At 54.1% G+C, this 14708-nt stretch overlaps 1 protein-coding gene across 1 annotated transcript in view; it reads right to left on the bottom strand.

The window, feature by feature from the left end:
* The window catches only part of LOC138833396 (anaphase-promoting complex subunit 4-like), a gene marked incomplete at its 3' end in the record, with an annotated part of 40505 nt that extends 28228 nt beyond the window's left edge, over nt 1-12277 (bottom strand). Inside the window, 2 exon segments of the mRNA XM_070031750.1 lie at nt 11562-11878; nt 12209-12277. Coding sequence (XP_069887851.1) covers nt 11562-11878; nt 12209-12277 — 386 coding nt within the window.
* Nucleotides 12278-14708: the final 2431 nt, after the last annotated feature.

The following is a 14708-nucleotide window of genomic DNA, read 5'->3' as shown; positions in this document are numbered from 1 at the left end:
AATTATTATTAGAGAAGGATAAGATGACATCTAATACTAGTACCCAGACAATCATGCAAAATGTCAAACTGTGTTGAATGCAAAGGAATAAAGAATGATATTCTGGGGCAAATACAGGCACACTGTCTCCAAGGAAGGAAAAGAAGAAGGGGAGGGAAGAGAGGAGAGAGGGAGAGGGGGAAGGGGAGAGGGAAGGGGAACAGAAGGGGAGGGAAAAGGAGGGAAAGGAAGGGAAGGGGAAGAGGGGAGAGGAAAAGGAAGGGGAGGGGAGCGGAGGGGAGGGGATGATGACATACTATCAGGGACCCATCTGCCCCTTCCTCTAGGTTGAAATTCAAAAATGTTCCCAGCAAAAGAACAGAGTCTTGTTCAGTCTGGATGGGGGGCAGGCTGGGGGGGAGGGGTTGCTACACGGCGCCCAGGCTGATTGTGCTCTGCATTTGCAGGGCAGTCCCAGTCCCCCACCACACCCAAATAGCACTGCCCCACACGCATGACCCCGTAGATCCTGCTCTCTTTGGATGCCAGCCACTGACCCCCCAACCCGGCTGGCAGGGGAGGCTGCGGACGGAGGGGCCACATCCTCTAAATAAACAGACACCCAGGGGTCCCACAGGTTCTCAAGAAGTATTGAGCTCATCCACTGGCCAAAGAACCCACATGCTTCTAAGAGACATCGGGAGAGACAAGACATGAAATGTATCCAAGATGCCGCCAAAGCTGCTGGCTGCATCGGAGAAATCTCAAAACAAAATACATTCATAATACAGCAGGTGTATTATATACACCAGGTATAATACATCAGGTACTAGTGGCTCACACCTGTCATCCCAGTGACTCAGGAGGCTGAGATCTGAGGATCATGGCTCAAAGCCAGCCTGGGAAGGAAAGTCTGTGCAACTCTGATCTCCAATGAACCACTAGAAAACCAGAAGTGGTGCTGTGGCTCAAGTGGTACAGCACCAGCCTTGAACTCACCACACAATTCTGTACTGCCACCTACACACTTGGGAGACCTCAGCCTATTATGATCATGGGTGAGCAAGGAAGCCATTCCATCCCATGGATTTTCAGACAATGATCATAAACCTGTCCCTTAGCTCTTTTGCTAGAGACCTAGTGCTGTACCACTTGAGCCCAGCTCCATTTCTGATTTTCTAGTGGTTCATTGGAAATAAGAGTCTCGAGGATTTTTATGCCTCTGCTGGTTTTGAACCTCAATCCTCAAATTTCAGAGAAACTGGGGTTCCAGGCATGAGCAATAGGCACCTGGATTCTCCTGAATTTTTTACCCTAGCTGATCTAGAAACTCCATCCTCCCAATCTCTGCCTCAGGTGTAGCTAGAATGATAGGAGAAAGTGACAACACCTGGCTTCACATCCTTTCTGGAAAGCTCCTTTAAAAACAACAATGATTAAAAAACCCATCACTGAAACAGCACTCCCGCCGGCCATTCTTGAGTAGGGAGAATCACAGTCAATCTCCACATAGAGTCCGAATACACAGACAGAATGCAGGCAGAGACAGGCGCAGGAGAGTAGACGGTCTCCCAGATGCACAGGGGGGCGCTGGGGACATATGTACAGCAGGAAAGGGGAAGGTGGAGAGGACAGCGGCCAGAACTCAGCCTTGTGGGAAACAGGATCACCACGTGCGGGGCAATTTCCCGCCCTCTTGTCCTCCACAAAGTACATCAAAACCTGGAAATGGGCTATTTTGCAGGAATTCTAGTCATTCATTCGAACCAAATCAGCCTTGTGTGATGTGCGAAGAGACAAGGCTCTAGAAGGGCACTTTGGGGGACGTCCCAAAGCCAGTGCGGATAAGGAGTTCCTTCACTTACAATGTAAACCGTGCCTTACACCCCCAGCAGGCCACACACCAGGAGCTCAACTCTCAGGAGACCTACTCGGAAACCTGGCTGGTATCAGTGCCACCCCAAGTTCTGCAGCCCCTGTCTCTGTGCCTCTGAAGGGCAGCGAGAATCACACAAGGCCAGTCTCCTGAGGCCTCCACGTATGAACCTGACACAGAATGCCAAGGGCCAGCCACGAGCCTCCAAGGACATCTATCCCATCAGCACCGTAGCTGCCGGAAGTCACCACCAGCAGAGACCAGTCACAAGTACCAATGGGAGACTATCCTAGTCAGATTCACACCAAAGGCCTGTAGAGCTTTCACCCCACCCTTTATTTTTTTATTTTTTCAAAAACATTAATGATCTCAAGTTCCCTATGTCTAGAAACCTACTTGTGTTTTCCCTTAAGTGCTCTCATCTTGCTTTCTGTAAATAAATGTGGATTCACCGGCAAAACAGACTCCAGGAGAAGGTTCTTGAAAGGATCGTGTGTATTTCAGAAGTAACCTTCTTGGGTTTTTCTTCTTGAAACCAAAGCACCTTTGTAAATAGGCACAGAATAAATTTTAAAAGAAAACAGCTGGGCGCCAATGGCTCATGCCTGTGATCCTAGCTACTCAGAAGGCTGAGGTCTGAGGATCATCGTTCGAAGCCAGCATGAGCAAGAAAGTCCCTGTGAGACTCTTATCTCCAATGAACCACTCGAAAACCAGAAGTGGCGCTGTGGCTCAAGTGGTAGAGTGCTAGCCTTGAGCACAAGGAGGCTCAGGGACAGCGCCCAGGCCCTGAGTTCAAGTCCCATGACCAACTAAATAAATAAGAGGTCGGGAAGATTAAGGAAGTAAGATCGTGTTTGTTCCAGAAAACGGAAGGACAGAGAGAGGACCTGGGATGACGAAGGGGTGAAAAACCCTCATAAGACCTGACCCCAAAACCACTTAGGAAAAATGCTAGGAACAGAGATGAGGACAGGAGTTCGAGGACAGACATGCTCAGAGCTTATTTCTAGCTGAGGAGAACAATCAAGAATTGCAGCGGACACCCCCTTTGGGATGCAACTAGAGGAGAGAAGAGCTTTGAAATGGAGTTGGAGGAATTTGGGGAAACAGCATCCACACAGAAGGATGAAGCTAGATGAAGACCGAATGACCAACACAGGTGCAATTGGTTCAGCCCTCCTCCTACATGACTACAGCTAGACCGGCAAGGCCTTCCCTCCCTTCAAGTCTAGTCTCCGTCTCACTCCAGTAGATTCTACGTGCCCCTCCCTATGATAGGGCACCTGCGGCCCAGAACCCTAGGTAGGCCAAAGTGGAATTGTTCTCAAGTCATTTCCAGCAGAGGTGGGTGCAAATCAAACAAATAATGACCCTTGAGTTTCATCAACAATTCCTGGAGTTTCTAACAAGGAGAAACACACACACACAAGCAAGGCTCCCATTCTGACACTCCAGAGGCACACCTGGCCTGCCTGGTAGGAACTCCCAGCCATGGTCACTCAGTCTGTCTGTGATCACTGCCCCTGCCTAGGTGGAGCCCACCAGCCAAGGTCTGAAAACACAGATCCATGAGGCGTGACTTGATTTCCCTGAATATTGTAGAACCTACCACACACACCCGAAAACCCAGATTACACTCACTACCACTCCTCCCCAACCCACCTCCACCAACAGGCATCCAGAAGAAAAATAGCAGAAAAGAAATAGGTAAATAAATGAATGCACTGGGCTTTGTTCAGGAACACAGATCCATAAATCTTGATCTTGATTGGCTTTTTTTTCTTTTTCCTACCTCTGTACATCTGGGTTCCCATTTATTTTAAAACACAGAAAGGAGGAAGCCAAAAAAGGTGGTTGTGCAAAAACGACGAAGCCAGCCAGGCTAACCATCAGTGATTATAGCCACAGTCAGGTGAGCAAAGGTGTCTCTTAAGGCTTCCTCCTCCTCCTCCTTGCTCTTCCTCCTCCTCATTCCTCCTCTTTTTCTTTTTCTCCTCCTCTTCCTCTCCTGCTCCTTATTCTTCCTCCTCACTCTTCCTCCTTCCCCTCTTTACTCTTCCACCAACCTCTATTTTGACATCCGCATGACCTGATGGGGCCCCAGAAGACGGGAGGAGGGAAGTGCTTTTATCTCCAATGAGCCGGCAGAGAGGTGGGAAGTAGAGCTGTGGCTCTAGTTCAAGGCCAAGGAAGCTCTCACCTACAACTCTCTCCCACCCCCCTACAACACCCGGAAGTCCAGTGAAGGATTCTGACCACCATGTCCACCTCCCACCCCCAGCCAGGCCTGACATCTATAGATCCACCTTGGCCTCTCCTCAGTTCCCCTCTTGCTCTGGCCTCAAAGGCATAGTCTTGTGCCTCTACCTCCAGGCGCTGCCCTTCAGAGACCCCTAAAAATTCATCCCCAACAGTTCCAGCCCCAGAGTACCACATCTGGCCTTCAGGCTAAAGGCCAGGTATGAGAGCTTGCACCTGTAATCCCAGCTATGCCAAAGGTATGCATGGGAAGATCACCATCTGAGGTCCCCTACCTGAATAAAAGCAGCTAAAGTGAAAAGGGCTGGGTGCCCAGCTAGTGGAGGAAAGCACCCACCCATTGAGTGAGTGAGAGAAAGAGAGAGCTAGAGAGGGGGGGGAGAGCAAGTGAGCACATCTTCAGCTGAGCCTCGCTTCGTGTTTGTGAATTGTCTTTCCGAATGCAAACCACAGCGTGGAGATTCGAAGGTGAAAAATCAATTTGGGGGCGGCATCTGTCCAAACCACAACCCCAGGGGCTGGGTGCTTCCGTGCGTGGGGTCTGCCCCCGCCCCTTCCTCTGTCCACATTGAGGAAGGAAGTGCTACAGGATTGGGACACGCCCAGAGGTTGTCCTGGGCACCCCCCTTCTGTCCAATCACCCCCACACCCCTCACCCGGCCTGCTCTGCACCCCCAGTGAAAGTGGCCAGTGTGTGCACGGCACGGCCTTCACCACTCCAGAAACACAGGGGCCCAGGCCAGCCCCTCGCTGTGAACAGCCAGGCCTGGGCCCCCATCCAACTCTGTCTTGGCCGAGAGTCAACCAGCAGCTTCCCTTTCTTCCTCCTGGCCAGCAAGAAAGCCAGTGGCCAGGGAGGAAGCTTGCTTCGTGTGTCCTTCACTAGCCCCTCAGCTGGACAGCTCTGGTGCGGCTAGATCAGGGAGCCGGCCCCCTTCCCGCTGGCCAGAGAATGCATGCACGTGCCCCTCGTTATGTGTCTCCCTGAGTGGGGGTGCAGAACACGGAGGGCTGGGCCCTCCACCAGCTCCTTCTCCCTGTGTCCTTCCTCCTCCTCCTGAAACCACTCTCTCCTCCTTTCCTGCAATTCATCCTTCAGGGGGAAACTGAAATATGGGTGGGGAACATGTGGCTCTGGCCTGTCACCTGAGGAGCTCAGAAGGCTGAGACAGGAGGATCGTGGGTCAAAGCCAGCCTAGATAGAAAAACTCTGTGAGACTCTTATCTCCAAGGCACCAGCAAAAAGCCAGAAGTGAGGCTGTGGCTCAAATGATAAAGCACTAGCCTTGAGCAAAAGACAGTATCCAGGTCCTGAGTTCAAGCCCCAGGATCTGCATCAGAAAACAACCAACAACAACAAAGGAAGGGGAGGCACAGAAATGAGGCGACAGAGGGTGAACAAAGGCAGCCGTGGTCCTCAGTGGACACCACGTGGAGAATGAACTCTACCACTCCTGGATGGGGACGGGAGGAAGAAACTGGGGGAGAGAGCGAGGGAAGAGAAGACATGGTCCACAGAAAAACGAGCTCACAACCCAACTGATGTAACTGTCACCCTTCTGCACGTCATCTTTATCATCACAATAAAAAATCAATTGTGGGCTGGGAAGGAGGCTCAGTGGTAGAGTTCTTGCCTTGCATGCCTGAGGCCCTAGGTTCAATTCCTCAGCACCACATAAGCAAAAAAGCTGGAAGTGGCGCTGTGGCTCAAGTGGTAGAGTGCTAACCTTGAGCTGAAGAACTGAGGGACAGTGCCCAGGCCCAGAATTCAGGCCCCAACCAGCAAAAAAAAAAAAAAATTAATTGTAATATGGACTATCCCTCTCTCCCCACACACTCTTCCTGAGATATCTCACCCGGCCCTGAGATGGTCTCCAAGCACTCTGTTCCCACAGTGCTAGAAGGCAGAGAACAGAGTCCAGCCCCAGTGGTCACCCCATGTTTGGCAAATCTGTCTGTAGCAGGTATTTATTGAATAGTTGAATAGAGAAATCACACACACACACACACACACACACACACACACACTTAGAAAAGACAGAAGTTGGGCACCAGTGGCTCACACCTGCAATACCAGCCACTCAGGAGGCTGAGATCTGAGGGTCAATATTCAAAGCCAGCCTAGGCCAGGAAGGTCTGTGAGACCAAAAAGCAAGAGGTGGAGGTGTGACTCAAGAGGCAGAGCCGCCAGCATTGAGCAAAATCAAAATTAATTAATTAATTAAAAATTAAAAAAAACTCAGGGGCAGCGCTCAAGCCCCACAACTGGCACCAAAAAAAAAAAATCTAATTAACTAAAAGAAGACAATGTGAAAGAGAAGAGATGCCAAGATATCAGATAAGATCAATTACAAAGGGGGGGACCCAAAGAAAGAATAAGAAAGCAAATCACCCATTAAAAGAAGACCCACTGGACATGGGTACTGAGGAGCCGCCAGCCCTGAGGCAAATCAACCTGGAGACCCTGGGCCTCACTTTCCCCCATCTCTTAAATGAGAAGCCGGCAGTGGACATCTTTCTAGCAGGTCAGAGCTGGACGTTTCCGGTTTCCTCTAATCCACCAGACCAGACAACCCCTGCCCCCAGCTTCATTAACTCATTCATTCCTTCACTTAGTCCACACGTGTGTATTTCATTAGGTGCTACTAGTCACTCAACAATGTTAAATACAAGTGCTGAATTGAAATCTCTCTCCGCGCCCTGGAGAAGTTCACATACTTCCCGTTCTCCAGCAGGGTGCGTGAAGAGAATTTCGGGGCACCAAGTACACCCAAAATCCTGAGCAGGTGCCGGTAGCTTCGAGAAGGCCCAGAGAAAGGCCACAAGGCCACTAACCTGGGAGGAGCATGGACATCCAACCACGAGCACGCCCTTCCAGCTCATACCACCACTCTCCCATTCCTGCCCCCAGGGGCTGAGGCACCCAATGGGTTTTGTGCCACCGCCAGGGCCTGGGCAGGCCCTGAAGCCCACCCCTCTCTGGACTGCCTGCTGCTGGCCCAGCCCCGGCATCCTGGAAGAGGACATCAATCCCACCACTAATCTCCTGTCTCTGGAGAATCCCTTGTGGTTGAAAGAGGAGATCCACTCTAATAAAATGTGAACAACTCATTAGACCCATAACTCCCCTTTTGATCTCTATTTACAGAGAGGGTAGGGGAGGGGGGTGGAGGGACTCCACGAGGATGGGGCTGTGCACACCCAATGGCAGAGAAGGGAAAATGGGAGTCAACTGTGAGGAAGAGCTTTCTAGAATTGTCAGGGAAGCTTGGAGGATGGGGCTGAAAAACAAAACAAAACAGAAGAGCCTTGCCTGGCCAAGACCATCCACACCCCACCCCCTTGGGTCAACCTTTATCTTTGTAGTTCAAAAGAGGAACTGCAGGGGGGGGAAGGAGGCATGTCTCCGTTGATAGAGTGCCAGCCAATAGGGTCAGGGACCAAGTTCAAATTCAAAATGGAAAAAGGAAAGAGAAGCACACTAGCTTGGAACCACCAAACCCAACCACACACAGCCACAGAGGCGTGTCTCCGTTGATAGATTGCCAGCCAATAGGGTCAGGGACCAAGTTCAAAACGGAAAAAGGAAAGAAAAGCACACTAGCTTGGAACCACCATGCCCAACCACACATAGCCACAGAGGCGTGAACCACACATAGCCACAGAGGCGTGTCTCCGTTGATAGAGTGCCAGCCAATAGGGTCAGGGACCAAGTTCAAGTTCAAAACGGAAAAAGGAAAGAGAAGCACACTAGCTTGGAACCACCACGCCCAACCACACACAGTCAAACGGCCAGTTCTCCCTGCCCCTTCCTCACACCCTGCCTCAGACAACTGAAGGGACGTCAGCCCACAGAGGGGAGCACAGATGTCATTGTCAGTTGATTCTTGAACAGCGAAACATAAAATGCCATCATCATCTTCCCTGTCCTCTCCCGCCCCATCCTCAAATCCAGCAGAGATGAGAAGGATCTGGAAAGATGTCTTATGATGTAAAAAACATGCTGAGAGCCAGATCCACTCAGCCTGCTTCTCCCTGCTGAAGATCACTTCCTCCATCTGCTGATTTCAGCCCCGGTGCTGTTCCCTACCTGGCCTCCCCTGCACCAGGCCCTACCCATGGGGGCCATGAGGCCAAAAGCCAAGAGGACAGGGAAGAATCTGCTGCCATCTTTCTAGATGCAAGGTCCTACAGTTCCCTCCGCCTCCAGTAGGAGCCGCTCTTCTCAACCAGACTAAATAAAAGAAGGAGGAGAAAGAAGCCAGGCACCAGCAGCTCACACCTGTCATCCAAGCTACTGAGATCTGAGGATAGAGGTTCAAAGCCAGCCCGGGTGGGAAAGTCTGTGAGTCTCTTGTCTCCAGTAAATTACTGGGAAAAGGTTGGAGGTAGTGGTGCTGTGGTTCAAGTGGTAGAGCACTCACCTTGAGCTCAAGCCCGCAGTGACAGCACCCAGGCACAGAGCTCAAGCCCCACAACAGCCAAAAAAAGCAACTGGTGTGCAGAGGGGGTGATTTTTCGAGAGGGATTTTTCTCCTCCCTTCCCTATCCTGCCATTTATCCTCACTTACTCCTCTGCCTGCTGCATCACCCCTAAGAAAAAAATCACCCAGTAGCAGAGGCAGACTTTCAGACAAGACAGGCTTCCTAGAGCCAAGGCCAATGAGTGAGAAGAGGAGGCAGGCCGGAGCCCATGGGCCACCATCTCCATGCAGGGACCCCAGCCCGGCAACCCAGAAACACGGCCCCCAGGGGGGCTGGGACTCCTCGCTTCACAGCACCACTGACCCTTCCTGGGAAGTCTTGGTTTCCTATTAATTTCTTGTCTTAATTGCATACCATGCGTGCTCCTCATTGCTGTTGCTATTAAAACTACTTTTGCTCCCACCAGCAACCTCGTCATGCATGACAGGGGGGAGGGGGCAGGAGGAGACAAAAAGCCAACCCAACTGGCAATTCATGCAGCCAGGAGGAGAGGAGAACAAAGGCTCCCCCCTCACCCCGACCCCTCGTCTTGGGGGTCCCCCCCACCCCACAAAGGCCCACCTGTGGCCACTCCCCCAAAGGCCTTGGCCAGTCGGAACCCCTCACCCCCACTCGGGTCCTGCCCCTCCACATTCTCCTCATGCCCTTTCTCTTCTCTTCCTCTGCACCCACCTTCTGTCACCCCTCCCTCCCCATTGCTGGTGGGTCCTGGGGTCCACACATGACAGCTGGAAACCTGGCTTTGTCCTACTGGGTGAGTGGGGAGGGACGGGGGCTGAGACCCTGCCATCGCCCCAACCCACTCCACGCCAATCACTGGGAGACCCAAAGGTACTCACCTGCGAACTCTACCTGCAATCATGGCCCACCCCACCCCTGCCTCTGAGCTATTCTGAAGAAAGATGAAGAGTTCTCCCAGCCCACCTCCTTCCTGGAGCAAGCAGGTGGAGAAGCCAGCTGAGGGACCTCCAAAGTGAGCAAGCACCTCGAGGATGTGTGGAGGCGGTGGGACTCGAACCTCTCACTCTGAGACACCTCGGGCACAGACTGGAGTCTCACACACACTCTGAAACAAGAGGAGATGACTGGGCATCTGGCTGACATCCATCCGCCCTTTCTGGCCAATTCTTTTTTTTTTTTTTTAATAATCATCTACTACAGGGCAGAGGGACGAGCGCCTTCCGTTGACTCTCCATCTCAATGGTTCCAAAGCATTGCTGATTCGCTTTTTTAAGACCAGAGATGGGAAAATAAGTAACACACATAAAGAAAGGGATGAGATATCGGGAAAGCATTATTGATGATTCTGCTCTAGATTCCTTCCAGACCTTGATCCCAAGCTCAGGCTGGTGTGTACCTGTTCCCTGAGTTTGCAGCTGTCTGTTGAGTGAGGCAGGAAGGTGGGCCCTGGAAGATCAGAAGCTCCAGCTGTTGCCACCCCTAGCTGGGTCGTGATCCCATCTTGTTTTTCCCTCAAGAGTTACCTTGGCTTGCCCAAGTGGCTCATAGAAGAATCATTTCACTAAGTCTTTCTTCAGCTCTCCTCCCCCGCCCCCACACACACATGCACACACACATTAAGATGCTGCCTAACCGACATTTTGCCATATTGTGAAAATGGATGAAAGGGGAAGGTGGGGGAAATGGAAGTATCCATGCGATTTTCAGGGCTGGTAAGACACACACACACACACACACACCACACACGCACGTACGTGCGGGGTCAGTACCATCCCTTTGTTCAGCACAAAAGCTCTCTCACGTGTGGACTCCCTTCCCACACACCCTGCATTTTGAACTCAGGGAGAGAGCCATTTGCAACTGAGGAGCTCCAGCAGTTTGCCCCCAAAAAATAGGGAGGGAAGGGGGAGGTGGGAGGAATGTGTGGGTATAAATAGATGTGTAGACACAGGAGAAATTTACAGCTCAGAGAGAGAACACATGGTGTGGAGGATGATTGAAAAACATAAAGAAATAAAGAAATCTCCCCCCCCACACACACACAAATCCAAATGAAAAAGCAGATTACAGACACAGTCCCTCCTTGCCCAGCTCAGGATTTTAAGGTCTCCCTCAGCGACCCCCTAGGGGGGGTGGAACCTGGCAATCCTGCCTCTCCAGCCAGCCTGGACCCCTGGGCGACCTGGCCTCCAGGGATGGGAGGCAGCACGGGACCAGCAGTCTGCCCTCGAGATGGCCGCAGTGACCCTTGCTGTAATCCTCTCTCCTGATTTTTAATGTAAGGGTGCAGATCATTAGGATGGGGTGGAAAGATGGAGCCAGGAGATAGGGGGGTGGGGGTGGGGGTGGAGACATTAGGCAGAAGGGGAGAAGTGGGGGGGGTTGGAATCTAGATAGCTGGAGCACATGGGCTGGGGAGGAGGCTCAGTCGTAGAGCGCTTGCCTTGCATGCATGAGGCCCTGGGTTCGATTCCCCAGCACCACATAAGCAAAAAGAAAAAAGCCGGAAGTGGCGCTGTGGATCAAGTGGTAGAGCGCTAGCCTTGAGCTTAAAAAGCTGAGGGACAGTGCCCAGGCCCAGAGTTCAGGCCCCACGACCGGACCCCCCCCCCAAAAAAAGAAAAAAGAATAGATAGCTGGAGCTCTTGGCGAAGACAATGGCATTTAACTAGAAAATCATCATTCACCCAGACGCCTACCCACCCTCCCACCTGCCCCCTGCCAGGATCCCCCAATAAAACCTGTTTGATGATGGAGGGGAAAGAGGCCGCCTTCTTTGTTAGAAGTCTTCCCCCCCCCCAAAAAAAAGCATTATTTTTCAGATCCGTTTTTTGGGGTGAGAGACCCAAAAATAAATGAATAAAGAATCACTTGAAGGGAATGAATAGTAGAGACCCCTTTTGTGTGTGTGTGTGTGGTCCGGGAAGGGGACAGGGGTGCGGGGAGCCCCTTGAGCCCTGTGAGGAGTGGGGGGGGGCACGGCCGGCGCGGGGCTCACCTGTATGGGTAAGAGCCGAACCTGTAGCCCGGCCGGTCAGGGCAGCGGCCAGCATTGGTGGGTGGCTCAGGCCTGGGGTGCTGCCTGTCATATCCACTTGGGAGGGAGCCAGGGAGCTTGCATGGAAATCTGGCCCTGGGGTCCGAGGGCACGGTGGGGCGGCCCCAGCATGGGTGGCGGGGTGGCGGGCCGGTGGGCTGGCGGGCAGTCCAGTGGGTCGGTCGGTGGGTGGCCCCGGTTCCCCCCTCCAGTGGCCCGAGGGTGGGGCTCCTACTGTCGGTGGGGCTCCGCGCCTGGCTCTTCTTCCTGACCCTCCTCTTCCTCACAGAGGCTCAGCAGTGGAAGCTTGGGGTGGAGCAGCAGGGAGCCAGCTGTGTCCCCCTGGCGGCGGTGGAGCATGGCGCCGCCGCCCCTTCCTAGGGGGGGGGAAGAGAGAGAGAAAGAGGGTCAGTGTGGAGGGGGGCGTGCTCCAGGAGACATCCCAAGTGGGTAGCAGTGGAGGGGGAGAACCGCACCCCGAGTGCGTGTGTGTGTGTAAGGGGGGGCGCAGGGCAGCGCCGGGACGGGCGACCCGAGGGGGTCGGGGGGCGGGGGGGGGGGGAGGCGCGCACACGGGCACGCGCGGGCCAGCACCGGCAGTCACTCACACTGGCTTCGGCTGATGCGGCCGAAGCCCCGGGCTGTGGGGGCTGACAGGTAGGGGGCACCCGGATCATGGCTGCGCTGGCGGCTGCGGCGGTGGCGGCGGCGGGGCCTCCTCCTCCTCCTCTCATTCCTCCTTTATCTCCTTCCTCCTCTCCTTCCTCCTTTTCCTCCTTCCTCCTCTTCTTCCTCCTCTCCTTCCTCCTCCTCCTACCCTGGCTTGTGCAGACAGCTCTGCAGGTGCCCGTGCCACAACCGGGGCTCCGCTCGCAGGCCTGTGCTGGCTCACACACGCTCAGCCCCGCAGGCCCCCGCCGTGCTCCCGCCCCCCCCCCCCCGCGCGCGCTGCCGCTGCCATTCCCCCCGCCCTTACGCATATGCGCACTGCCCGCTGTCCCCTGCGCACGCCCCCACCACCATCCCCCTTGCGCACTGTCCCGCCCCTTCTGCACGCACGCGTCCTCAGGGGCTTCACCTGCCATGCCAGCCCCGTGCAGGACCCGGGAGAAGGGAGGGATCCCCAGGGCCCAGGGGGATCCCCAGGGCCCAGCCCCGGCCCCGCCCCCGAAACCCGCAGAGAACCACAACAAGCCCCCCGGGATCCCCTCGACCCCCAAAACCCGCAGAGATCGACAGCGAGGTCCCCGCAGCCCAGCCCCGCCCCCCGCAGGCCCGACCCTGGGCGCTCACCGCGGCTCCGTGCGCGCGGGCGGGGGTTGGGGTCAAGGGTCGGGCCGCCTCCCTCCCGTGGCAGGTTTACCTCAGTTGGTTGATTGGCGTCTGGAGCACTCTGGGAGGAACCGGGCGGCGCGGCAGCACCCCAGGACCGCACAGGAGGCCGGGCCATGGCTGGATTTGGGGTTCACACCCCCGAGGCTGCACACACAGCACACGCAGGCGCGTGCCCCACCAGCGGGCCTGCACCCCCGCCTCTGCCCTGCGGGATCGCGAGCACCCTAGCTGGGGGCGGCGGCCCACATCAAGCGCCAGGCACTGGGTCGAACTGGGGGATACCCGAGGCCAAACCCCAGTTGGCGGAGCCTCCTGCTGGCCGCTGAGGCGATGAAGGGGCCCAGGCCGTGGGCGGGGCTGCCCCTGGGTGCCTCTGATTGGCTAAACTCCTCCGTGGGGGCCTCTGATAGGTTGAGAGGTATGATTGACAGGCGGTAATTTGCATACGGTGGCCTTGGCCAGGTGGCCAGGCGCATGCTAGGCTTGGTTCCAGCCTTTTAGGAGCCTAGGCGCAGCCGAGGGCCACCGCCATCTCCCCTGGAACCCGTATCAGAGCCCAGGCTGGGAAGTCTGCGGGGTTCTCCAGAGTTCCAGCTAACCAGCACAAAACCCGGAGTGGAGCTGTGGTTCAAGCGGTGCAGCGCCAGCCTCAAGGGGAAAGTGCAGCCTGCAGGCCCAAAATTCAAGGCCCGGAGTTTGATCCCTGGGAAGGTGCAGACTGAGATAAGTGCAAGCAGGATGGGGGGTCCAGGGCACCCCGCAGTCCCCAGCCTCCCCGACACTCGAGCTGGAATCACACCTGTCACGCCTGTTCACACGGTTCACAGTTCACACCCGCTCGTTCGCGTGCAGACCGTCTGTCTCGGGTGGGTGCTCTGTCGCCAAGCCAGGCCCCGGCCCACTTTGCACCGGCTTCCTGTGCAGGACCTAGCAGGACTGCGGCCCGCTGGTTCTAGACTTCTCCTTAAAATCGGAATGGCAACCCGGCTTTGTCCACAGGGGACTATGTCCAGCCGATTTTGCTGCCCCTTGCTGGGCCTCCAGACTCCGGCCTCCAGATCTCAGCGAGGACTCCAGACATGATCCTCCAGATCTCAGCCTCCTGTGTAACTAGGATGACAGGTGTGAGCCACTGACACCCGGCTACTTTTACACATTTTTACAAACAACTTGGCCTCTGTGAACCACAGACCTTTCATTAAAACTATATCAGGAGCCAGGCAGCTTTTTCAAATCTGAAACGCCATTCCTTGATGTGACAAATTATGATGTCCTGGCACACCTCCTCACCACCCCAAAGGAAAGTGCGTTCTAATGAGACAAGGGGTCTGACTGTATTCCCCAGCAATGCTTATTGAGAAAAACAAATTCTCACCGAGGACTGAGAGAGAGGCAATGCCAGATACATACATACATACATACATACATACATACATACATACATACATACATACATACATACATGCATGCATGCATGCATGCAATACAGAGTGCCTCTTTCTGTATGTCTATAATGTATATGCATATACGTTAGCTTGTATTAGTATTACAGGTGTTTCATTGTACATTTCCACACAGATTATCAATATATTGCAGTCCCACCCCTTCTAGCACTCTTTCTCCCCTTCCCAGAACAATTTCAACAGGTTTTTTCCTTCCACTTTCACAGTTGCCAGCAATCTACTTTAATCCATTTATCTATCCCACAGCTTCACATCCAGAAAGAGCAAGGAGATGAACAGGGCAATTGTGACTTGTTCTTGTACCAGAAAG

This window comes from Dipodomys merriami, unplaced genomic scaffold, assembly GCF_024711535.1.
Source record: "Dipodomys merriami isolate MVZ:Mamm:240054 unplaced genomic scaffold, mDipMer1.0.p SCAF_2048, whole genome shotgun sequence".
NCBI classification, from domain to species: Eukaryota; Metazoa; Chordata; class Mammalia; order Rodentia; family Heteromyidae; genus Dipodomys; species Dipodomys merriami.
The sequence above is the reverse complement of the archived record's forward strand: the minus strand, read 5'-3'. Positions and strand labels throughout refer to the sequence as shown.